General features: G+C 46.3%; 1 protein-coding gene across 3 annotated transcripts in view; it reads right to left on the bottom strand.

Annotated features, from left to right (window-relative positions):
• Positions 1–3037: 3037 nt before the first annotated feature.
• The window catches only part of LOC137524111 (zinc finger protein 850-like), a 106867-nt gene continuing 82506 nt past the window's right edge, over positions 3038–27398 (bottom strand). Inside the window, exons 1-3 of one of the 3 annotated variants that reach the window (XM_068243622.1) lie at positions 16155–16187; positions 12894–13235; positions 3038–5416 (exon numbers count right to left, since the gene is read on the bottom strand). In XM_068243622.1, coding sequence (XP_068099723.1) covers positions 3876–5416; positions 12894–13161 — 1809 coding nt within the window. In that variant the 5' untranslated portion in view covers positions 13162–13235; positions 16155–16187 and the 3' untranslated portion in view covers positions 3038–3875. Of the gene's footprint in view, positions 5417–12893; positions 13236–16154; positions 16188–27398 lie in introns of those variants that run through there. The other 2 variants (XM_068243621.1, XM_068243623.1) reach the window with 2 other exon arrangements.

Raw genomic sequence — 27398 nt, 5'->3', positions numbered from 1 at the left:
CACATTCCAGCCTCAACCCGACAGACACGACAGAGGAAAGGAGATAAGATTTATTACAGAGACAGTGCAACTAGGAAAGGCTGCAGTAAGACAGACCACATTAGAACAGAAACAGGAACTTATAGGGCAGAAGAAATAAGGCTTAAAATTTTGTTACAGAGTCTCTTTGAAAACAAATATAGCTGTATATATTACGAGGCAAAGGGCCTAGTACTAAAGGAGTGCACTCCTAATGTCCGTAACCGGTATGATTTATTCTTCAGGGCCCCCCTGATTATAGATAGTGTATATCCTCGCAATAGTATATGTCAGGTGACAGTAGCAATTCAAAAATCTCCATGCAGCAGATCAGTGCAAACGGTTAAAGCAGTTAGCTGTGCCTCTAAACCAGGGGTCTCAAACTCAATTTACCCGGGGGCCGCAGGAGGCAAAGTCAGGATGAGCCTGGGCCGCATAAGGGAGTTCACGTGTCCCCGCCGCAAAACGAGGGCTGCAGAGCCCCCAAATTGCCCCGGGGGCAATCCGCCGGCATTTCCTGGAAGGGGCAGAGCTTTCAGCTTCAGCTCTGCCCCTCCTGACGTCAATCGCGGCGGATCGCCGCCTCTGCCCGCCCACTCTAAACATAAAAAAAAAAATTGGGAAAATAGGAAAAAATGCCAGGAATCTTCATACAGCCATATTACGGCTGTATAGCGATACCTGGCCAAAGCGCTGCGGCTGCGTATGGACCCCCTGGAAACTCTGTCAGGAAATGTATTGCTCTTTCTTTTGATACATGTAAAATTACACTACCGTTAGGCTTGCTACTAAAAGTGACATTTACCGCATTTAAAAGTATACTATTTTCCTTCGAAACTTTAAAATCGATTTTCTCAAAAACTATAAGGTCTTTTTGAAAAATTGTTTTTTCCTCTTATTCCTAATGATCTCCTTAACATATCCTGCAAATTTAGGGTTTCTAGCATTTAAGGTGGATTTGCTATTAACCATTAAAGTCGGCGGGTTTTTAAATGTGTATTTTTTTCCTTTGCAACTTTAAAATCGATTTTCTCAAAAACTATAAGGCCGATTTGAAAAAAATTTTTTTCCTCTTGTAGCCACTGGGGGCCCCTACAAGCTCTGGGGCCTTGGGGCCACAAAATATTGTATCGCGGGCCGCAAATGGCCCGCGGGCCGCGAGTTTGAGACCCCTGCTCTAAACGCTCCTCATTACATGTGTGGCTCTGCTGTGCCATTCGCATAGCCGACTATTCATGTTAGCAATCCGTATAAAGGGTAGAAAACCGAGAGCCCAATATAGTGTAGTATGTATTGGAGGATGGACAAGGTAATATGAAACGTAAGTCATATACTTACAAACCAGGGTTACCTCCAAGGCAACCACTGAAAAGGCAGGTGGGCAGAACAAGCCTGTCCCCACTCAGGAATAAGACGTCCCTCTCTGTGGATAGGGCAAAAAAAAGAGGGTGTAGCACCCTTCCACCAAGGGTGGAAATCTTGATATGTGGAGATGTACAGCGGCGCCAGTAGGATAAAAGTCACTAAAAAACGTTTAAAACGTTCGGGGTGCGGTGGTGGACCAGCCAACCCAAAACAGACAAAAGTTCTGTCGATTCAAGTTTTAGACAATTTATTCGCAAACTCCTATAACAAGTTGCAACACGTTTCGCAGGCAAAATCCCGCCTCATCAGGCAATAAACAACAGGAGTGATGTTAGCAATCCGGTTCTGATAGCTGGAGCTACCCGCACTAGAAGGATTACGCTGCATATACCTTACGGACACGTGAGTCCCGGCGAGCGCCGGTCAGCTAACATGAATAGTCGGGTATGCGAATGGCACAGCAGAGCCACACATGTAATGAGGAGCGTTTAGAGACTGCTTTAACCGTTTGCACTGATCTGCTGCATGGAGATTTTTGAATTGCTACTCTCACCTGACATATACTATTGCGAGGATATACACTATCTATAATCAGGGGGGCCCTGAAGAATAAATCATACCGGTTACGGACATTAGGAGTGCACTCCTTTAGTACTAGGTCCTTTGCCTCGTTATATACACATCCATATTTGTTTTTAAAGGGGAGGTTTAAAGGGATTTTTTCCTGCATGTATTTATTATTAATAAAGTGCCTTTTTCTATGACTAGTTGAGGCTCCCTGAACTACTTTTTGTTTCTATAAATTACACAGGTTGTAGGTGAGACTTCTAATGAATACTTATGGTGGCCATACATGGTACAATTTTTTCATACAATCTTACCATTTCTATGTAATATAAGGGAACTGCCTAAATTATTCTTTCAGTATATTCACTTAATTATACTACATAGAAATTGTAAGATTGTATGAAAAAATTGTACCATGTATGGCCACCATTAGGTTGATATCCCACATTGCATATATAAAGTTCTCACACTGGGTATACATTGCATGGTTGAGCTACAGATATTTATAAAAGACCTTATGGTGCAGGTCAAATTCAGATGCTAGTTATGCAAAACATTTAAAGACTGTGTCACCATAAAACAAATGTGTTCAGTGCTTCAGGGAATCCTGTACTCATCTGGAAAATGCAGTTAGTTTTGTGTGTCCACCTGCATGGACGGGAGCCTGGCTGTGACCTTCCAGAGGGTGCAAGCACAAGGCATCCCACGCAGTGTGCCCGCCTGCATGGATGGGAGCCAGGCTGTGCCCTTCCAGAGGGTGCAAGCACAAGGCATCCCGTGCAGTGTGCCCGCCTGCATGGATGGATGGGAGCCCGGCTGTGACCTTCCAGAGGGTGCAAGCACAAGGCATCCTGCACAGTGTGCCCGCCTGCATGGATGGGAGCCCGGCTGTGACCTTCCAGAGGGTGCAAGCACAAGGCATCCCGTGCAGTGTGCCTGCCTGCATGGATGGATGGGAGCCCGGCTGTGACCTTCCAGAGGGTGCAAGCACAAGGCATCCCGTGCAGTGTGCCCGCTCGCATGGATGAATGGGAGCCCGGCTGTGACCTTCCAGAGGATACAAGCACAAGGCATCCCGCGCAGTGTGCCTGCCTGCATGGATGGGAGCCCAGCTGTGACCTTCCAGAGGGTGCAAGCATAAGGCATCCCTCGCAGTGTGCCTGCCTGCATGGATGGGAGCCCGGCTGTGACCTTCCAGAGGGTGCAAGCACAAGGCATCCCGTGCAGTGTGCCCGCCTGCATGGATGAGAGCCCGGCTGTGACCTTCCAGAGGGTGCAAGCACAAGGCATCCCGTGCAGTGTGCCTGCCTGCATGGATGGGAGCCTGGCTGTGACCTTCCAGAGGATGCAAGCACAAGGCATCCCTCGCAGTGTGCCTGCCTGCATGGACAGGAGCCTGGCTGTGACCTTCCAGAGGATGCAGAACTGGATCGCTGGTCGAGAAAAGGATGTGGGGAGCCTGGGGAGGATCTAGAGGGGTACGGCTCAAACTTTTGCTTTAATTTTAATTACAGATTTACTTTAACTCTTGCAATGGAATAAATAGAATTTTAACACAACCAATTACTAAGTAGACTTAATACTATATGTAGCCATGTTTATCCCATCATCCCACCTCAGTTCAGGGACTTGCTTTACAAACCAATGCACTGAGTAGCATGAAAGAGCCCCGGGACTCTGTATAATATGCTACCAGGTGCGTCTAGCAAGAAATAAACCACAACCAAAACATTTCCCACACTCAGTGCAGTAATAGAGCTTCTCACCAGCGATGTGAGAGGGATAAGCGGAACTGAACCAGCCTGTTATTGGCCGCTGCACTCCACTCTCCATACTCCCTACTCCCAGCTGTGTTGGGGAGATGGAGAGCAGTATGCTGCAGCCAGTTCAGCTTCACTAAACGTAAAGATATGTTTCACTGACTCTTACTTACCACCTGTGTGAGATCTCTCATGTCTGAGAAGATGAGATTTCTGTACAAAACATTTCCCACACTCAGCACATGAATAGGGCTTCTCTCCAGTGTGATATCTCTCATGACTGACAAGGTAGGATTTGTGTGCAAAACATTTCCCACACTCAGCACATGAATAGGGCTTCTCACCAGTGTGAGATCTCTTATGTCTGAGAAGATGAGATTTCTGTACAAAACATTTCCCACACTCAGCACATAAATAGGGCTTCTCTCCAGAGTGAGATCTCTCATGACTGACAAGGTATGATTTGTGTGCAAAACATTTCCCACACTCAGAACATGAATAGGGCTTCTCACCAGTGTGAGATCTCTCATGACTGACGAGGTGTGATCTCTGTACAAAACATTTCCCACACTCAGCACATGAATAGGGCTTGTCTCCAGTGTGACATCTCTCATGTATCACAAGGCGTGATTTCCGTGCAAAACACTTCCCACACTCAGCACATGAATATGGCTTCTCACCAGTGTGAGATCTCTCGTGTCTGACAAGGTCTGATTTCGTTAGAAAACATTTCCCACACTCAGCACATGAATAGGGCTTCTCTCCAGTGTGAGATCTCTCATGACTGACAAGGTCTGATTTCTGTACAAAACATTTTCCACACTCAGCACACGAATAGGGCTTCTCACCAGTGTGAGATTTATCATGTCTGACTAGATGAGATTTATGTACAAAACATTTCCCACATTCAGCACATGAATATGGCCTCTCACCAGTGTGAGATCGCTCATGACTGACAAGACTTGCTTTAAGTAAAAAACTTTTTCCACACTCAGCACATGAATAGGGCTTCTCACCAGTGTGAGTTCTCTCATGACTGACAAGCTGGCATTTCTGTACAAAACATTTCCCACACTCAGCACATGAATATGGCTTCTCACCAGTGTGAGTTCTCTCATGACTAGCAAGGTCAAATTTCTGTACAAAACATTTCCCACACTCAGCACATGAATAGCGCTTCTCACCAGTGTGAGTTCTCTCATGGAGGACAAGGTGTGATTTCCATGCAAAACATTTCCCACACTCAGCACATGAATACGGCTTTTCACCAGTGTGAGATCTCTCATGACCGACAAGCTCTGATTTCTGTACAAAACATTTCCCACACTCAGCACATGAATAGGGCTTCTCTCCAGTGTGATATCTCTCATGTATGACAAGGTGTGATTTCTGTATAAAACATTTCCCACACTCAGCACACGAATAGGGCTTCTCACCAGTGTGAATTCTCTTGTGTATGACCAGACTTGATTTTTTCAAAAAGCAGTTCCCACATATGGAACAGGAATGAGATCCTCCAGCAGGGGGAGAGCTGTGCTGGTGAAGAGGCCCCTCAGGATGATACAGGTGAGGAGGGCCTGGGGTAATATTTTGAGTAATCAGGATATCTGCAGGAGACTCTTGTCCAGTGACATCATCATCCGTTGTACAGTCTGTGGATACAGAGAGACGAGTCTCTGAGAGGTTCCTGATGCCGGGACTCTGTGCTGCAAATACAGAAACATCATCACTTCCTGTTAGAGAATTCTGAGGGGAGGAACAATTATCATTAGGGATGGTCAGTGAGCTGCTGATAGTTCCAAGTTGAGGCAAAGTTTGTGCAGACTGGAAATGGACCAGATGCAGCAGTTGCATAGCTTTACATAGAATTAGCATACAGTTTGCACCAATCTCAGAGTTATTGGCATGTCACTGACCATCACAAGTTATCAGCCTGACTGAGAACTGCAGAACGTGGAGCTCATTACAGGCGGCCAATCACATGACTACAACTTTGGCTTGCATGAAAATTTTATGTAGCTGGGAGTTCAGCCAATCAAATGCATTTCCTGACCAATCTGATTATCTGCATACAATCTGCATGACATTTGCATACACATCAGATATATTTGCATGTCACTGACCCCTCCCACACCTAAAGCACTGGCCATACATTGAGCAGCAGTGAATGTAGAGCTTGAAGAGACAGTGGAAGCAATGTGTTACTCCTGTGACAACAGACCTATATGTACTTATAGCAAGAGATCTGGTCCAATACTACCGAGTATTTCCCAGTCTTGTGACTGGATTACATTTCCAAAATTTACTGTGGAAAAAGGAACACCACGGTCATTGCAGGCTTATCAGTGTACTGCGGATTACATGTAGAAATGTGCAAATTATGCGTACATCCACAATTCTAGCTTACATTAAATATAGCAGAATTAACTGGCCAATCGGATTCTCTACCAATCCGGGCCAATTATAGGCCCTAGCAACCAGATCCTAGCTACGTATCACAGGCTATCCCTCCCCTCTTGTATATAAGAGAGGTGAGACTGTCAGCCATTTTGTGGGCTCAGTGAGGAGGAGGATATTGAGGGAGACAGTGCGCTGCATTGTGCTGCAGAGAATCAGTTGTGTGTGGATTGAGTTGTGTGACAGAATCTGGTGAGTTGTGAGACAGTGAGTGAGTGAGGAGTGAGTAGACAGACAGATTGTAGTGCACTAGTGAGTGAGAAGGAGGAGTTTGCTGAAGTTAGTGTGATAGAGCAGAAAGTCAGATGTGAGTGTAGAGAGGCCTAGTGACAGTGAGAGAGGGTGTGCTGTAGTGTGATAGAGAGAGCAGAGGCAGACTGTAGTGTAGTGCAGGGCCTGACTTGTACTTTTTACTGCCCAAAGCCAACTGTCACCAGCTGCCCCCTGACAAACAGCATCTCCTGAACAACATCCTCCAACATAAGTAGCCAAATGCTCCCCCAGCTCCACTGCAATACACCAGTCACCCCCCCCCCCCCACCACCACCACAGGTGGCCAGATGCTCCCCTCCTCCCTTGCAGTATTGGCAGCCAGATGCTTCTGCCCTCCTTGTAGTATAGATGGCCAGATGCCCCCCCCCCCCCCCCGCCTCACCTTGTACTTTTAATAGCCAGATATTTTTCCCCTCTACCATGCAGAATACAGTAGATGGCCAGGTGTTGCCCCGCCCGCCTTGTACTATAGATGGCCAGATGCCCCCCTTCATTTCTTGTATAAGTGACCAGATGCTTCCCCCTCCTTGTAGTATGGATGGCCAGCCCCCCCCCCTTCTTTTGTATAGGTGGCCAGATGTTTCCCCCTTCCCTCTTTGTAGTATAGATAGGCAGATCCCCCCCCCCCCCCCCCCAGAAGCTTAGGTAGCCTGTCAGTCCCATCCCCACCTCAGTACTGCTCCTCTCACAGTAGCACCACAAGTCGCTCACCTCCCCGCCTGCCTCCAGCGCCGAGCTTCCTCTTCCCCTCCTCCTCCATCAGCTGCCACTGTACATTGCTTTCTGCCACCAGTGTCTCTCACATGTGGTTTGTCGCCACATTACCGGCAAATCACATGATGGGAAATGCTGGCTGCAGACAGAGATGCGCAGAGGCAGCTGATGACGGAGGAAGGGAAGAGGATGCTTTGGCACTGGAGGCGAGCGGAGAGGTGAATGACTGGTAGTTCTGCTGTGAGGAGGAGGGAGGTGGGAAACATCTGGCGAGTGACTCTCTGCCCACAAGACCAGCCAGTTCCGGCTGCCCACAGCTATCCAAACAATGAAGCAGGGCGGGCAGCCACATACCGGGTCGGGCAAGCAGCTAAACACACTACACAGCCAGCCACAGGCAACAGCAGGAGAGTTCTGCAGTCACATGCTCGCCCAATCTCTCCCTGCACTGCAAGCTTGCCATTGAAAACTCAATTGCAAACTGCACATTTCCAGCCCACCTATGAGGGATTGGCTTAAATCCGGCCCTGGTGTAGTGAGGGACTAGTGAGTGAGTGAGAAGGTTAGCTGTAGTGTGTCAGAGAATTAGCTTGTTTTAGGCCGGGAGCACACATGGCAGAAACGCTGGAGGAGCGGAAAAAGCTGCGCGTTTTATGCAACAATGTTAGTCTATGAGACGCAGAAGGACCAGCGTTCCACCTGCAATTTACAGTAAGCTTTCTGCAGATGCTTGCAGTGTTGCATAATATGCTGGCTGGCTGCCAAAACGCACATAATGAAAGTCTATGGTAACGCATATGCATTGCGTTTTCCATGCGTTTCTGCAGCATTTTTAATTTAAAAGTAAAGATCTCTGATGTGTTTTCGCTTCCTGTTGTCTTCCTAATGATTTGCATATATTTAATATAAAACCGCATAGAAAACGTATATGCGTTTTCTATTAGCAAACCGCAAACGCGTACAAACACACCCAAAACGCATGAAAAACGCATCTGCATAAAAAATGCAAATGCACCAAAAATGCAATACAAAAAAAGCAAATGCACCTGCGGAAAATGCCAGAAAAAAAAAAGCTATGCCATATGTGAACCCAGCCTCAGAGTGTAGTGAGTGAGCGTTAGTGTAGTGAGTGAGCGTTAGTGTAGTGAGTGCAGTGAGTGTAGTGAGTGAGCGTTAGTGTAGTGAGTGAGCGTTAGTGTAGTGAGTGCAGTGAGTGTAGTGAGTGAGCGTTAGTGTAGTGAGTGTAGTGAGTGCAGTGAGTAATAGTGAGTGAGCGTTAGTGTAGTGAGTAATAGTGAGTGAGCGTTAGTGTAGTGTAGTGAGTGAGCGTTAGTGTAGTGTAGTGAGTGAGCGTTAGTGTAGTGTAGTGAGTGAGCGTTGTGTGATTCTCTTTTTTTTTTAATCTTTGATTTTTTTTCCTTTATTTCAAATTTGATATACTTTAATTTTTTTATATATATATTTTTATTTGATTTTGATTTGATTAGAAAGTTTCTGTGCTCTTTTTATTTCATTTTTATTCTTCATATCATTTATTTTAAATTGTTTTTATTTTCTTTTTATTTCACTTTTCTTTTTTTAATTTTAGTTTGTAATTTGAGTTTTTTCTTTATTTTAGTCTAAATTTTTTTCTTTTCAGAAAAATAAATAAATACATTGTGCTTTAGTTTTAGTTAGAGAACATTCACACAACTTCCTCTTTCACAATTAATTTTTTTTTTTTTGCGTTCCCCAAGCCTTGAGCTGCCCCAATACATTTGTAGTGTTTCACCCCCTATGTTTGTTCACAATGAAGCACAGCAAGGGTGATGACACGCCAAGGCACAGGTGGAATGATGGTGGATGAGGCGGGTCCTTGTCTGGATGTCAGTAGGCATGGCCCACCCGTCACATCCACAACCTGTGCAAGGAGAGGACGAGGTGGTGGTTGGCAGCAGCAGCAGGCAAACCCCCCTGACCTGTGTAGTGCACCATTGGCCAGCAGCAGGCAGCCTCTATGGGGGATTGTATTTGGGGCAGAATGTGGGGAGATCCCTCGAGGAGACAATGGGACCAAACTCCCAAGACCTGGTGGGGACTGTGGTGAAGGAAATGGCCCGTTTTTTCTTCACCCAGGCCCCAAAAATAAAGTCATCCCCCAGTCGACCTCAGAGGTGCATCATGGCCAGGTGGAGGGCCTATCACTGGATGCACCTCGTCTATCCAGTCCCCAGGCCAAACTATTTGAGGATGATTTGTCTTTTGTCAATGAGATGGGCGACCGATCGTGGATGCCAACTGGTTCACCTACAGGCAGCAGTGATGGTTTATTAGTCAGGCGTCAATCGGTCAGGATCGTGCTCCAGGTGCAGTCTAGGGGCATGAACTCCACTGATAGGATAGGCAGCAGCAGAGCCAAACTCAGGAGCGCCTAGTCCCATGTTGGGCAACAGCCAGCTACAACTAGCAGGAGTGTGTCACGGTCATCCTCGGCATGGGGCTACTTCCCCATTCATCACAAGGATGAGTCCTGCATGGTCTACAACCTCTGTGGTGTGTCGGTGAGGAGAGGGTAAGCGGCACCAAGTTGGGGACACCGGGAATGATGTCCCACCTTAAGAACCGTCACATGGTACAGTGGGATTTAATGCACAGGGCAGCAGTGGACAGTGTGTCAGAAGGAGAAGCAGCAGCAAGAGGCCCCTCTCGTCTTCCTTTATCTACCACTCTGTGCACAGGGCTGTGGTGTCAGAGTTGGAATCGAGGAGTCGGAGTCCAGGCAATTTTGGGCACTCAGAGTCGAAGTCGTTGATTACATAAACTGAGGAGTCGGATGATTTTTGGACAAAATCCACAGCCCTGTGTGACGAATTGCGGAGAAGCCGCCGCGCCTTCAGACAGTGAGGCGGCGGTCTCCGCGCACAAAGCGGCGGTTTCTCCGCAGCAGCGTGCGTCTGGTTTGTCTGGACCCAGTAGTGCACACAGATGGAGAGCTGCGCGCGCCGCAAGACAGGCTCTTTATACCAATAGGAAAAGGGTCAGCTGATCGAGGCGGTCAGCTGATCCCAGCTCAGCACGTGATTGGTTGATGGGAGCTGGGCGGCGCTGGGGAGCGCTTCACTATATATGTCTCTTGCTGTTCAGTTGCTGGTTGTCTGGCGTTGCGAATACCTATGTGTTAGCACTCAGACCTCAGTCAGATCGTTCAGTGTGGTGGAACCAGGTGGACCTGGGAATCCACACTTAGCCAGTTTACTGTGTATTATCTGTGTTACTCATTAGATCAGTTCCAGGGTGTAGAGACCACGGACCTCACACCCCAGACTAGGAATACTGTGTATCATCTGTGTTATTCCTTAGACCAGTTCCAGGGTGTAGAGACCACGGACCTCACACCCCAGACTAGGAATACTGTGTATCATCTGCGTTATTCCTTAGACCAGTTCCAGGGTGTAGAGACCACGGACCTCACACCCCAGACTAGGAATACTGTGTATCATCTGTGATATTCCTTAGACCAGTCCCAGGGTGTAGAGACCACGAACCTCACACCCCAGATTAGGAATACTGTGTATCATCTGTGTTATTCATTAGACCAGTTCCAGGGTGTAGAGACCACGGACCTCACACCCAGACTAGGCATTGTTTGATATCTGTTATGACTTATTGCTTTCCTGACTACTCCTCTGATCTCTGATTCGGTACCTTGAACATCTGATATTCCGTTGCCAAACCCTGCTTGCCTTGGATACCGAATCAGCCTTCTGTCTTGTACTTAATCTGTCAGTGTGTTGCAGACCCGGCCAGCCCGACCTTTCTGGTTGTCACCCACCCCTTGGGTGCTCAACCCTCCTGCAGGTGCCCCCTGCTTTTCAGAGGGGGCACTGCTGCAATACCAGTCAGGGTCTCCTTCTCCGGGAGTCCTTGACTGCAGTAGAGTCTGTCTCTACTTATTGGACCACCTGCTACCCCGATGGTCCAAATTTCTACTGTTACACCAAACACTTACACACTTCAGGTGTCCAGAGGTTAGCAGTATATCTGTATTATCGGTGATTCTGCAGATCATCAATAATCAGGTATATATATGTATTCTTGGTGATACTGCAGATCACCAATAATTAGATTCTCTATGCGTGCTGACACCAATCGTTACACCCTGTTAAGTATAAGACTAAGGAGTCGGAGTCGAGGAGACTGAGTCGGAGCTATTTTGGGTACCCGGAGTCGGAGTCGTAGTTTCATTAACCGAGGAGTCGAAGTTTTTTGTACCGACTCCACAGCCCTGTCTGTGCATCATGTGCAGCCTGCCCAGTCACACTGCACGCCAACCCCCTCTGCACACCAGGCTGGAAGCAGCATCCAGACCTCATCAGCTGTCTCCTCCCCCCAGTTTGTCACCCAGTGCCAGGTCTCTCTCCCGAAATGATTGCACGGAAGAGGTGTCTCGCCTCAACTGACCCAACAGTGATCCTCAACAATGGGCTCCTGGCAAGATTGTTGGCCCAACAGCTCCTGCCCTATCAGCTGGTGGAAAGTGCCGCCTTCCGCCAGCTGATGTGCTGTTTGGTGCCACAATGGTGGATCCCCAGTCTCCCTTATTTTACCAGGGCTGCCATCCCAGCCCCCCCCCCACCAGCATGTAGTGGAATGTGTGTCCTGGTTGTTGGACCATGCAGTCGGCGGCAGGGTGCACCTCACTACAGATGCCTGAGGGCCCTTTCACACTGACACAGCGCGGTGCCACATTTCCACCGCAGCCTACCTCTAGGGCAATGTTAGTCTATGGGGTCTTTTATACCGACACGGTGCAGCACAATGCGATGGAAGTAACATTTTTGCTGCATCCCCAAAGCAAGTGCATACCTGCGTTACCGTGCGGCTCTTGCGGCGGTCGAGAAGTCATGTAAGTCTATGGAGACGCACGTGTTTTTAAACTGACGGCCACATTTTGACGCGCTGCGCATGCATGGAAGCGTATTTAATCAGTGCGCTTCTACTCACGTGATTGATTCACCAACAGGAAGTGAGTGGCACTGCCTGCTTGGCCGTCTGCCAGACAGGGATTATCGTGTACTAAAGCGGTAATCCCTGAAGGCCTGTTGTTTGCGGTACGGCCCCCAGGGGGTCAAGGGGAGGCCATTCTAACTCCCTTCTGCCTCCTCCTCTGTCCCAGGTAGTGTTGGGCATAATGACCTGTAATGACAAGTTGTAATTGTGGCCTACAGCACCATAGTCATAATCCGTAATCCATCGCGGTTACAAAATCTGACTGCAAGTGCACCAGTAATTATGAATGTAAACTGTAATTACAACTTCGAGTTTATTATGGATGTGCATTTTTTTTTTAAATCACAATGTCCCTAGCAACCAACAGGAATGAGCGGAGCTCTGGCCACACCCTTCCCTATATAAGGCGGATGCCATCTCGGATTATCTCCTTGCTGTTACTCAGTACTGTGTGAGAGGTTGTGCTGGAGAGAGCAGTGCTGTGTATTTGCATTTTGTGATTGATTTGTGCTCATATGAGACTAACTGTGAATGAGAGTTTAGTGACTCAGTTAGAGAGTTAGCTTATTGCACTAGTGAAAGCAAGATGTTTTGAATCAGGATGATACCATTTATTGGCTAACTTAGAAGAAGAGGAGTAAGCTTTCAGCTATGAAGCCTTCCTCAGACTGGACTCCTGTATACTGACAACATGTAGAGCACACAGCTTATATGCACTGGACATTAAAAGGAGATACATTTGTCACTCACCAATGCTTATGCCAGTAATAATGTCCTCTTCACTAGTCCTTATCATGTCACTCTCCTCCATAGACTGCTGATCACTCTTCACATAGGTGTCTCCTTTTTCCTCCTTGATTGTCTCCATTATGCCACCTTCCTCTATAGATTGTTCATCACTCATCACATAGGTCTCTCCTTCTTCCTTTTTAATTGTCCCCATCATGCTACTCTCCTCCATAGACTGCTGATCACTCCTCACATATGTTTCGTCTTCTTCCTCTTTAATTGTACTCATAATGTCACCCTCCTCCGTAGACTGCTGATCACTCCTCACATATGTAATTTGTTCTTTAAGGTCAGATCTCAGTTCTGAAATGGATAACAAATTATAGCTGTAAGATATTAGTAATAATAATCAATGCTCAGAAAAGAACATACATTGCTAGTAGGTGATAACATCCCATAAGCCGTGGTATCTGCACAATCAGCACCACAGTCCTCTCTCCCGGTGTGCCTTGCTCATCATCTGGTGCTTCTCTCCTCCTCTCCATGCACACATTCCTGGGAGGTTACAGCAGTGCAGGCAGCGGTAGATGGATGAGAATGTGAAGAGAGAACAGCTGGAGATATAGGAAGATAAGCGGAGGCCTGCAGCTAATTAGCTATGAATTATCATTACTTATGGCTCTGGCAGCTGAGGAACTGGGCAGATGGGACTGCAGCTCCATATCCTGCCCCTACCTGTCCATCACCTACTAACCGTAAACCTTCCAAGAGCCATAGCAAAAAAATCTCCCAGCTGGGACAGTGCCAGTACCAGGACAGAAGCAGGGGAGGCCACCCAACCACTCTCCAGCTGCAGCCTTTATCTTCTCTACCTGTCCTACCAGTCATACCTCTTGTTACCTGGCTCCACCCACCAGTCATCATCTTTGTGCAGACTCCAACCTCACCCACTGTGGGATTACCCAACACCAGTGGCTCCTGACTGCACATTGGTGTCTCCCATTAGAGATACAATGGATACGGTCATATGGTGCACCTGTCTCATCTGCTGAAAATGGACACAATGCACAGATCCTGCTCCTTCAGCACCTCCCTCCCTGAGACCGCCACTGATCCACAACAACTCTATTGTACAGCATTGTAATTATGACTGTTGCTATGAACAGCTGCTGGGAAAAGCTATCAGGGAAAGTGTCCCCCTTCACAGGGAAGAGATACCGGCCTGCCTTCCATAACGGCTGGGATAAATATGAAACACCTCTGACAGCACAAGAAGTGAGGGAAATCCAGAGATAAGGTAACACAGAGAGTGTGCATACGTGTGAGGCACCAGCTGGAGGTGGGAGCTGCTCCACGAGGATCTTATGGGCTCAGTATTCCATGGCATATAAGGTCAGCCAATCACAGCTCTGCACTATTCACAGATTATATTATTCTCTATGTCTCCCTCCCTAAGGGGCAATTATGTAAACTAACCCCCCACATAGATACTTTGTATCATTCTCAGGAATAAAGGCAGACTACCCTAACAATAAAACTACTACTCCCTGCAAGCTCTCTCCATAGAGATGCATGCACCTGGATTCCTGCTCACACCCTTCATATCACTAAATATTCACCCTTTCCCGTGGTATAAAATTCAGAAATCTATAAACTATAGAAAGTCTGTTTCACTCCAGCCATTGATAACAGAGTGATGGAGCTCAAGGAGTGGTCTGAATTGTCAGCATCTGGAAGACTTGGTAAGCCATCATATAGGGGGTAAGAGGCACCCAGGAGTGTATAAAACTGAGTTTAAAACAAATAAAAGAGAAAAAGGGGAGGTAGCTTACCGTAATAACGACAGATTCATATATATATACATATATAAATATAATTAATTTTTAATAAGCACAGGCAACGCATATTGTGGGTCTCTGCCCACTCCCTCAGACCAAATAAAGTGCTTAAAGGGAACCTAAACTGAGAGGGATATGGATGTTTCCTTTTAAACAGTACCATTTGCTCGGCAGTCCTGCTGATCTATTTGCTGCAGTAGTATCTGGATCTCACACCTGAAACAAGCATGCAGCTAATCCAGTCTGACTTCAGTCAGAGCACCTGATCTGCAGGCTTGTTGAGGGACTGTGGCTGAAAGCATTAGAGACACAGGATCAGCAGGAGAGTCAGGCAACCGGTATTATTTTAAAAGGAAAAATCCATATCCTTCTCAGTTTAGGCTCCCTTTAAGGGTTTAAAAAGCCAGGTGCATCAGTAGTCTTCCTCCCCACATTACAAAGCAGATGTCCCCCTAGTATAAGGTAGCCCCCCTCCCCAGTATACATAGCCACTATTAGGCAGCCCATCATCCCCATTACAGATAGCCGGATGTATCCCCAGAATTAGGCAGCCCCCAACCCCAGATTAGATATCACAATGTATGCCATGTATTTAGCAGTACCCCTAACCAGGTTAGATAGCCATATGTAAGATACACTACAATACAAAGCACAATCCCTTAAATAGTCCCTCGAATAGTCTCAAAACCCTCCCCATATTTAAAAACAAAACAATAGCCATATGTACCCCAGTATTAGGCCTCCTCCCCTCGAATATAGGCAGATGTTCCCTCAGTATTAGGATACTCCCCTCCCAGCCTAGATAGCAAGACGTAACCCAAGTATCGATACCCAAATATACCCCAAGCAGTCTCTCTTCTCAGGACAGGCAAGTATGCCCCCAGACCCTTTCCCAAGTCAGATAGGCAGCCTCCTCCCCAGTATAGGCAGATGTACTCCCAGTATTAGGTAGTCTCCAAAACTTGCAGAGTCATAACTCTGAAGTGTTCGGGGAGGGGGGAACAGGCACACCCTTAGGGCTGCACTCCCAGAGACTGGTGCCCCCTGAGCCTCTGCCCTGACGACTACCCAAGATTACTAGTACCCCAGGGGGAAGCTGGAAACTAGGGGGGATTGGGGGGGATACGGCTACACTGCATGGTAATATAGCAATGCTGGGGGCAGAATACGCTATACAGGGACATGGCTATATTCAATATATATCTTCTCTTGTCTCTGTGATGTGACTGAATTATTACTAGGAAGGTGAGATCCGACCCATAATCTATGGTAAATGTAGGGGGAGCAATAGAAAACTGGCAAACAAATCACAACAGTTATATATAAGTCTCATCAAGGGGGATGATCAGGATCGTGACAGGTGTACTATGTCCTCCTCTGTAACAAAGCATGCCCACCCCAAACCTCTGCTCTGCTCCATATACAACAAGATTCACACAATTACCTCCTCCAGCCGCGTGCTCTCTCACCTCCTGCAACTTCTCTTCCTGCTGTTACTTCACTTCCTGTCTTTGGAATAATCTCCTCCTTTCTGTGCGTTCCACGTGGGAGAGGTGGGAGCGGCACCTTGTGGTGAATAAGCTAACTACAAGTTCCTTTTGTGGAATCACCTGCAGTCAGCCTTTGAATATTATTATTATTATTATTATTATTATTAATTATAATCACAGCACAACTCCCTTATATACATCTTCATCACCTTCTATTATCATTACCAGCAGATGCATGCCTGTTGGACATTTCACATGTTGAACATTCACAATTTCAATGTATCTTGCTAAATCCACACGGCAGAAAACAGATGCAAAATCAAACTCAGTAAAAGCCTATGGGCTGCATTCCAAATCACAACTCTTTGCCTCTTTTTTTTGTACCATTTTAAAATCGTACATGTTGGATCTTCCTACAAAGTGCAGTTTTAATATATGCATGCGTTTTGCATTATATATATATATATATATATATATATATATATATATATATATATATATATATATATATTTGTATTTATAAAGCGCCAACATACTATGCAGTGCTAGACAGTAGTTTAGGTTACAGACAATACTTAGGGGTGACATACAACAATTATACAATACAGGAATACATAAAAACCAGATCACGCAGCACAGTATGAGTGCAAGGTAATGCTTAGTCACTGGATGGGTGCATGAAGATTAGGCAAGTTGAGTTTCCTCAGATCCATAGGATGGGTGTATGTTGATGGAGATGCGTGATCAGGTAGGAGACACAAGGAGGAGGACCCTGTTGAAGGCTTACAATCTAGAGGGAGAGGTAGGGAGCAGGGACACAAAAGTTAGGGGACCAGAGTTCAGTGTTCAGCAGCCGGTTTAGAGCACCAGTGAGGGTGGAAAGGCCAGGGTGAAAAGGTGCATTTTGAGGGCATTGTTAAAGATGTTGAAGGATGGTGTGACCCAAATGGAGGGAGATAGGGAGTTCCATAGTGCTGTAGCAGGTCTTCAGAAGTCCTGGAGGTGTGCATGGGACTGGGTGATGTGGGGGGTGGTCTTCATTGGAGGAGCAGAGTGAGCAGCTAGGTGTGTACCTCTGAGTAAGATCAGAAATGTAGGTTTGGCAGGTTTTGTGGACAGATTAGCAGGTCAGACACAGTATGTTGAATCTGATTCTGGAGTGGATAGGAAGCCAGTGAAGGAATTCACAGAAGGGGGCTGACGTGGTGGAACGATAGGAGGAGTGGATAATTCTGGCTGTCACATTCATAACAGACTGCAGCGGGTCAATTCTGGTCATAGGGAGACCAGACAGAAGGGCATTGTAGTAGTCCAGGCGGGAAATTATGGAAATTATGAGGGCATGGATAAGGAGTCTGGTGGTGACAGAGGTCAGGAAAGGGCAGATTTGGATGTGGGTGGTGGATGCATGAAAATAGCAAACTCAACCACAGACACATACAAAAACGCATAATGCAGAGAAAATGAACATAGTAGCATTTTAAGGAATGCATAACTTCCTTACACTTCAAGAGCAATCGTAGCATGTGTCTTTCAATTTAGAATGCGGTGCTGATTATGGAGCTCGTGCTGCTATAGCAACGCAGCTTCATGAATGAGCCCAATGGTACGTGTTTTGCATTCCTTTTTTTTTATAACATATGATACTGTATTCTTTAATTTAAAAAAAGGCAGATTCTAAAAATAATAATAATAAGATGCATGGAAAATGGGGGATTTTACCAATTTTGGACCCCTGTAACTCTGGTTTGCAGAGATGTAGGGACCCCATCTTTGGAATCCAAGTCTAACAATATGTCTTCTACCTGCATGAGACATTTCGTGAAATTCAGACGTTGCTAACGGCCATAGCTGAGATTTATGTACGTCACCATCACTACCATTGAAATAGCCCAAATAAACAGGTTTTTGTGACCCTAGGCTATGACCTCTTTGGCCTAGGGGCCCGAAACTCACCAGTCATGTTCCCCCTAAGGGTCCCTACAATGCTAGAAAATTTGGTACTGCTGAGCCATTGCCCTTTGAAAAGATGGGAGATTTTGGAAAGTGAAATAGGGAGGCAATGGAAGTCTATGGGGGATTTTACCAATTTTGGACCCCTGTAACTCTGGTTTGCAGAGATGTAGGGACCCCATCTTTGGAACCCAAGTCTAACAATATGTCTTCTACCTGCATGAGACATTTCGTGAAATTCAGACGTTGCTAACGGCCATGGCTGAGATTTATGTACGTCACCATCACTACCATTGAAATAGCCCAAATAAACAGGTTTTTGTGACCCTAGGCTATGACCTCTTCGGCCTAGGACTGCATTGAGCGCGACCCAGGCATTGTGCGCATTCTGGACAACACCAATTACTGGGTTTATACCCTTCTGGATCCACGGTACAAACACAATGTTCCAAAACTGCTTGAAGAAAGAGTCTGACAGGTCAAAATGGAAGAATACCAGCAGGCCCTTGTGGAGACTTTAAAGAGGAGATTGACATCCTCCCCCTCCTCTAGCCAGTTGTACGCCGACAGACTGACTTCCGCAAACCCAGGACGACCAGGAGGGCAGCAAACAACACAAGCCGCAGCTAGTGCCCAAAAGGGAATGGTATCGGCAGTGTCCTTGGAGTGGGAACATTTTCTGACACCCATGCAGCAGCACACAGAACAGCAAGCGTGCAGATCCACCTCCAACACCGATCGCCTGGAGAAGATGGTCAAGGACTACATGTCAGATGGCATAGCTGTGTTGAACAATCCATCTGCACCCTTCACCTATTGGGTATCGAAGCTAGACACCTGGCACAAACTAGCAATGTACGCAATAGAGGTGCTGGCTTGCCCGGCAGCCAGCGTTATGTCGGAACGCTGTTTCAGTGCTGCCGGAGGCATCGTCACAGATCAGCGTATCCGCCTCTCCACAGAAAATGCAGACCGTCTGACTCAAATTAAAATGAATCAATCCTGGATTGGAAACGACTACGCAACACTCCCGGACCCCAACCAAGTAACATGAACAATGAACATCTGTGATGGGTTAGCGTTTCCGGTCCCTGTTTATTGAACCTCTCATCTGTATTAAATTTATGACTGCATGGCGACAAAACGCAAATTGCTATCCGCACGCTTCTTGTCCTCATGCAAGGCCTGGGTTGTTGTGTCTCAAAGCGTGGCCTTCTCCTCCTGCGCCACCCTCCTCCTGTTCCATCACGTGTGCTGCTGCTGGGTTAGCGTTACCGGTCCCTTTTCCTGGAACCTCTTATATGTATTACATTTATGACTGCATGCCGACAAAAAGCATGTTACCTGTGCAAAGAAAACAGACATTTCCCGCATTTAAAAGACAGTTTTCCCTTTGAAACTTTAAAATCGATTTTCTCAAAAACTATAAGCTCTTTTTGCTAAATTTTTTTTCCTCTTGTACCCACTCCCAAGGTGCACATACCCTGTAAATTTGGGGTATGTAGCATATAAGGAGGCTTTACAAAGCACAAAAGTTCGGGTCCCCATTGACTTCCATTATGTTCGGAGTTCGGCTCGAACACCCGAACATCGCGGCCATGTTCGGCCTGTTCGGCCCGAACCCGAACATCTAGGTGTTCGCCCAACACTACCAGTGTGCTCCCAGCCTTACTGTAACAATATGTGTGTGAAATTGAGCAGCAAGTACAGATGTCCATGGCAGAGAGGAGCGAAAACGTCTCTGACATTATTGCAAAACGCTTGTTGAATTTACCATCGAATATCTCCAAATGTTTTGGGATAAGAAACTTTTTGGGAAACTGTCATTGTCTAATACAGCTCCTGGCCGGTGTCTGTCCCCCCAGGTGACACATGTACTGCCTGATCTCAGGATCTGCAATATGAACGCTGCTGCTATATGTTATCCTTGCTTTGTTTGTAGCCGGAGGTTGTGCTAATTTAGGGTCTATGGACTCATTTGGACTGATGTGTTATATGCCTGGCTATCTACATGTGTTGTCACCGCAATCTACTGAAAAAAAAATATTGCAAATAAAACAAGTTTCTTCGGATTTTCAGTTTATAGTGTGCTGGTCTTTGTAACGCAATGCTTGAAGAGTCAGCTTGTGGTCCGGCGGATGCACCGCTGCACCTGCTACTTGGCTCAGTTGTGCAACCAGTCCTTGGTATGTTTCACAAATGGGACGATTTTAAACATAAATAGTGAAGCCTCTAAGGGCTTGATTCACAAAAGGGTGCAAACTTAGTTAGCACGCCCAAAGCTTTTATTGATCGCGCGCAAAGTTTAGCTCTGCGCAAAATGTAACACCGAGTGCAAACAAAACGTCACACTGGGTGCAAAGTTTTGATCGCGCCCGGTGTGAAGTTTTGCACACATTTCTAAACTTTGCAACCCGATCAGTAAAAGCTTTTAGGTGTGCTGAGTTATCACCCTTTTGTGAATTGAGCCCTATGCATGTTAGATCGACTAAATCTGCTAGCTATGTTTATTAGTGGGTGTCCTGTTTATTTATTCCCCTCATAGGACATATGGATTGATTATTGATTGGAATATTGATGAGACATCCTGTTTATTTATTCAAAATGTATGGCATATGAATTGTGTATTGATTAGCATTATGTATATATACAGTATATGGAATACTGATGTGCCATTATAAATTGAATTGTTTGGTTGTTGGGCACAAGTCACTTCATCACTGGGGTTTTTGTCCCTGTATTTCCCGCCCCCAACATTTATTTACAAATTTCTTGGACCAAATCACTGCAATTTTTTTTTGTCTGAAAAAAAGTGCTTTTTAGGTATACCAGTACATCCAGATTGCTACATTGCAGTGTTTCCTATCCTGGTGTATGCTCAATTGTTCTACAGAGCAATATAGCCCAATATTGCCTACTCCAACCGCTATCATTTTTATTAGCCATGTTCCCCCCTCTGCCCCTCCCCCTCCTGCTTTTTATTTTATTGTCTTGCCAATATGTTTAACAAAAATATTTGATAATTTTGCGAATTGGTGCAGAGGGGTGCTGCTGAGGCTTTTGTGGCCCCAAGCAGCACACAGTTTGTGGCCCTTCCCCAGTCAGAGGCCCCTTGTCCCATAGTAACAGGTAGCAGGTGTCCCCACCACCCCAAAAGGGCATTGGTATCAGAGGGGGTATGTAGCTTCCTGCTGCCTCCCCACCCCCAACACTCACAGGCCTGCAGATCAGTGGTGATCCAAAGAGAGGAGCGCAGTGCACAGTAATCATGCAGCACACTTCCAATGCAGGAAGTGAGCAATGACCTCACTTCCACATCCAACGTGTACTCCCTGGTCGCTACGCTGCTCTCCTCTCCGTTAATGTTGCACTGATCTGTGGTCTGTGTTTGAGCTGTGGCCATACAAGTCACAGACAGGGCAGCCCCTGCTGTGGGTGAGGGCCCAAGCAGCCGATTGGATTGCCTGGGCCGAGCTGCACCCCTGCTGGTGCTACATATCTGGCTCTGGGGTCCTCTTCCAAAATTCACCATTAAAGGGACTCCGAGCACCTCTCATGGGCATGCCTTTAAGCCAGACGACTTCCAACAAAGTCGTGCTATGACCCCTCTGGAGGAGCCTCTTGCAATGGCCATGCATTTCACTTCCTCTTCCTGCTTCATTCAGTGATGCACTTCTCTAACAGAGAAGACAGGGGTGACCCAGAATTTGGTCCATTCTGTTGGGATGGGGAACAAGCCTGTGTCTTCATGTCCCTTTCACCCCCTGCTCCACCCAGCAGAGGACTCCTAGCTGCCCACAGGCTGCTCTAACAGGTGCTTACAGGGAGCCATGTACTGACATAGAAGCATGTCTGCAGCAGACTAGGAGTAGTCAGGATAATATAGGTTAAAATTAAAGATAAACAGTCTGCGCTCACATCAATCCCCAACTACATATCTGACAGGAGGTGCTGGGGGGAGGGGCATATTATATATCAAGCAATCCTAATCAGGCTGTCAGCTGCCTCTGCATAAATACAGGGACTGTCTGTACTCTTCTGTTATAAAACAGGGCTTCCTAGTGACTGCAGTAACTAACCAACAGCTCATCAGCGTGATACCGTACCTGGGCAATCCTACACTAGCTGGCAGCATGCCTATGTACTATGCCCGGAGCCTGCAGCTTCACACCAACCTCCTGTCATGCCCTCACTGGCATTAGTTGTGTATGATGCAGTGGAGGGTGGCTGGGAAATGTACCGGGTGAGACGGAGGAGGAACGGAGCGGCCGGGGAGGACGGTGATGGAGCCCAAGGCCTGCATGGGGCTGGAGGAAGTCTCAGGTAAGTATAAAAAGTAGTACATGTATATGTACATACACCGCTCAGCCACCATACCTTCCGAGGGGAGCCAGGTCCCAGCAGCCAACACTCATATCCAACATTCCTTCACAGGAGACCGCTCTGCTCACCAAGGATGCACTTACATTGTCTTTATTGATAAAAGCAGAACATCAAGGAATAGATAATATAGCATGTGCAGGACAGAAATTAGCTCTTAGTCATAGCCTTAATTACAATCAACAGATGTCTGCTTAAATTCGACCTGAACTCTTGCACAGGAAAGAAGGAAAACAAATGTTATTGTGCTGTTGCTTATCTTTTAGAGCAGAGAGGAAGATCTGAGTTCAGGTCTATTTTAAATAGTAGTGCAAAGTCCCTCCGCCAGGCAATGCAAATGATAGTCTAAAGGGGAACACAACCTCACACAGAGTAACAGACATGATGATGTAGTAAGAACAGGATAACAGCATCTTTAATGAGGAAATTTGCTTAATTACAACCATTAAACATTTATTTTTAAAGTAGCCAAGTTTATTGAAGAAGTAAGGCAAATACACATTAGTGAGAGAGTACAACAAAGTGTCAGATGATACATTAGAGGCCTGGAATAGGCACATCAGGATACATATAAACGTCAAGCACTTGGCCTACTTTAAGATATATATAAAAACTATAAAACAGCCATAAACATCAACAGTTGCCTTAGAGCAGTGTTTAACAACATTTTATTGGTATGTACCCCTTTGAAAACCCTATACTTAACAAGTACCCCCTAGTATAGTAAACATTATCACAAGTACCCCTTGACAAATATATATTTAATCGTATTACATGATAATTGGTTCTAAATCATTTCCAAGCATTTACTATTTTTTTTAATTAGCTAAAACACCTAATTTGGTGTTGTTTAACCTCCCTGGCGGTAAGCCCGAGCTGAGCTCAGACTATGCCGTGCAGGAGGATTTCTCAGGCCCTGCTGGGCCGATTTGTTCACTTTTTTTTTGCAACACGCAGCTAGCACTTTGCTAGCTGCGTGTGCATTCCGATCGCCGCCGCTCTGCGCTCGATCGCCGCAGTTCCCTAGGCTTGCTACATGATTTAAAAAAAATAAAATAAATTTAAAACATAGTGCTGCGCTGCCCCATGGCGGTTTCTAATAGATTGCCAGGGAGGTTAACCCCCCCTGGCAGTCTGTTAAAAACCGCCAGGGGGCAGGGGCCAGGGCTCGCTACATGATAGCCGCAGTGCAGCGGCATCCCCCCGCCCTCTTCGATCGCCTCCGGCGATCTCCAATCAGGAAATCCCGTTCAAAGAACGGGATTTCCTAGAGGGCTTCCCCCGTCGCCATGGCGACAGGCAGCATGACGTCATCGACGTTATGACGTCATTGGGAGTCCCGATCTACCCCTCAGTGCTGCCTGGCACTGATTGGCCAGGCAGCGCACTGGGTCTAGGGGGGGGGCGGCGGCGCGAGCGGCGGCGGTTAATCGGCGCGGAGCGGCGGCATTCAGAGTGCACACGCAGCTAGCAAAGTGCTAGCTGCGTGTTGCAAAAAAAAAAGTATGCAAATCGGCCCAGCAGGGCCTGAGAAATCCTCCTGCGCGGCATAGCCCGTGCTCAGCACGGGTTTACCGCCAGGGAGGTTAAATAAGATTTATAATTTTCAAAAACTCTAAATTTGTTATACTTGGTTAAGTATATCAAGCCTGAGTACCCCCTGGAACCATCAGAAGTACCCCCTGGGGTACGCGTACCACACGTTGAGAACCTAGGCCTTAGAGGATACAAAACAACCACCAGTAATATGAAGGAGCTCGGACGTCAGCTGGAGATTAATAACAGTGATGGGTACTCAGTATAGGGGATATATTATAACTTAGTGTGTGGGGAATTTATCCAGGTAGAGCAGATTTGGTCACATTAGATTGGGTACCTCTGCGGTGATATACTGCCTTGTGGAGGGGAAGCATCCGATTCACAGACCTGACCCACTCAGTGCACGATGGCGCTGTGGTAAGTCTCCAACACTTGGTGAGGAGTTAGCGAGCTATGTGACGCGTCTCTATAGCAAATTGTATCAGGAATTTTCCAGTAAAGGATTGGGGAAATATATAAAGGAGGCCCACCTTTGGGGCAGCCCATATAGTCATTGAGGAAATAGATGACTTGCGCCCAATATGTGATAACCTGAGGACAGGCCACATCATGTGTAAAGAGGAACCTCTTTTTGTGAAGCAGCTGTGGCAGTTAGGTAGCGTGCCAGGTGTAAATTTGAATATGCATACCGGAATAAGGTAGGCTGGTGTATAACGTATAAGTACAGTACTCTATCCAGTGTCAAATCCCACTCATCCTCTGAACAATTCCCTACATCGCTCCCCCAGGCCGTCCGGGGGGAGGCAGCACAGGGGCTGGCTGAGGGTGGCATTATCATATTACACAGAGCTGAAATAAGCTGCTTAGATGGTGGACCCAGAACAGGAGTCATATTTGTAGGAAAGTTCTCACACTGGGTCTACATTGCATGTCTGAGCTGCAGATATGCAGAAGACGGTGTGGTGCAGGTCAAATTCAGATGCTTGTTGCACAAAAGATTTAACTAGTTCACCACTAATGGGTTTTGTTTTTTCCTTTATGGACCAGAGCAATTTTCACATTTCAGCGATCATCCCTTTAATTCACAAATAACTTTATCACTACTTTTCCCACCAAAATGATCTAGATCTTGTTTTTTTGCCACCAATTAGGCTATTTTTGGGTGGTACATTTTGCTAAAATTATTTAATTCTAACAGCATTTTAACGAGAATAATAAGAAAAAAAAAAATGGAAAAAATCATTATTTCTCAGTTTTCAGCCATTATAATTTTAAAATAATACTTGCTACTGTAATTAAAGGGAACCAGAGAGGAAGCTATCTAAAAAATAGAGAAAGCTTTTATACATACCTGGGGCTTCCTCCAGCCCCATAAACCTGGATCGCTCCCACGCCGCCGTCCTCCGCCTCCTCTATCGGCGGTACCGGGTCCCGTCACTTCCGGCGGACGCGGCCAATTTTCCGCATGAACAGGGGCTCCCTCCATGGCCTTACGCACGGCACGCGTAAGGCTAAGGAGGGAGCCCCTGTGATGTGGAATATTGGTCGCGTCTGCCCGCCGACTGGCCGACTGGCGGAAGTGACGGGACCCGGTACCGGCGGACAGAGAAAGCAGAGGACGGCGGTGTGGGAGCACCCTGATACTGCGCTCATATGCGCTCATATGCTGAGTCGGGTGTTAAGTAGGTCACCTCTAAAATTTTATAAAAGATAATGAATCAAACATTCATCAAACATTCATATTACAGGTGCTAAATTCTAAATAAAACACATTGGCAGGTAGTAACCACATGTATAATGTCCTTGCTCATATAATGGTTATCATGTGGGAGCGCTCTTCCTAGATGCGTGCAACCATCAAAATAGAGTTCTTCAGTGAAATGGTTAAGCGCTCTTCTCTGCCTGTTCCTTCTTAAACACAGCGAATATGTCATATAATGAAAAAGCCCCCCCTTCGGGGAAAGACTCACCAGACTTCTAGGCCTCCAAGGCCAATGCTCGCATTCGGGGTATTGGCCACCCCGCAGCCTCTCTGGCAGTCCTCTCTCGGCTATTCCCAGTCTGTGTAATCAAAAAACGAATTCCACATCGCGTAAAAGTGTACCAGTTTATTTAAAAAATGGTTAAAAACAGATCAGTGGTGTATAACCACTCATTGGGTCAGAAAACTTCATCAAGAAAATTAAAAACAGCCAGCCCCTTGTTTGACAAACTACCTGATTCCAGGTACAGGGGTATGCAGAGGTGAGATGCACTAAGCTTGTGACAAGGCGCACGCCTCTGTCATCTAGCATCCCTCTCCGCAATATCTTACTGGCTAGTGCTCTAAAAGATACCGAGCCTACTGCACACAGACTATCCCGCCGCGTCCAGCGAGCGTCGTGCGCTATGACGTCACTCCGTGGCTTGGTATCTTTTAGAGCACTAGCCAGTAAGATATTGCGGAGAGGGACGCTAGATGACAGAGGCGTGCGCCTTGTCACAAGCTTAGTGCATCTCATCTCTGCATACCCCTGTACCTGGAATCAGGTAGTTTGTCAAACAAGGGGCTGGCTGTTTTTCATTTTCTTGATGAAGTTTTCTGACCCAATGAGTGGTTATACACCACTGATCTGTTTTTAACCATTTTTTAAATAAACTGGTACACTTTTACGCGATGTGGAATTCGTTTTTTGATTACACAGACTGGGAATAGCCGAGAGAGGACTGCCAGAGAGGCTGCGGAGTGGCCAATACCCCGAATGCGAGCATTGGCCTTGGAGGCCTAGAAGTCTGGTGAGTCTTTCCCCGAAGGGGGGGCTTTTTCATTATATGACATATTCGCTGTGTTTAAAAAGAAACAGGCACAGAAGAGCGCTTAACCATTTCACTGAAGAACATGTATTTTATTTGCCTATTTGTCCTGGTTATTACACCATTTCAATTATGTCCCTATCAGAATATATGTCAACAAAATTTTATTTGGAAATAAAGGTGTAATTTTTCAGTTTTGCGTCTGTCACGAAATACAAGCCCTTATTTGCAAAAATAATAGTAATATACCCTCATGACATACATATTAAGAAAGTTGAATCTCTACGGTAACTATTTTTTTTAAAATGTCTTTTTTTAATAAAAGTGTTTTATTTTGGCAACTATGGGAACGGAGGTAAGATGTTAATTCATGGGGTATATATGGCCACAAGAGGTCCCCCCTCCACTTTATTCCTCCTATGTACTTAATACATGCGTTACAGAAGTAACGCCTGTATGCTATATTTTCACTTTTGTCAATGAACTGTGCTCCCATTCACTGATCAGTGTACTAAGGGGCGGCGACGAGAACG

Source organism: Hyperolius riggenbachi, chromosome 7, assembly GCF_040937935.1.
Source record: "Hyperolius riggenbachi isolate aHypRig1 chromosome 7, aHypRig1.pri, whole genome shotgun sequence".
NCBI lineage: Eukaryota > Metazoa > Chordata > Amphibia > Anura > Hyperoliidae > Hyperolius > Hyperolius riggenbachi.
Note: the sequence above shows the minus strand (reverse complement) of the source record. Positions and strands in the feature narration are given on the sequence as shown.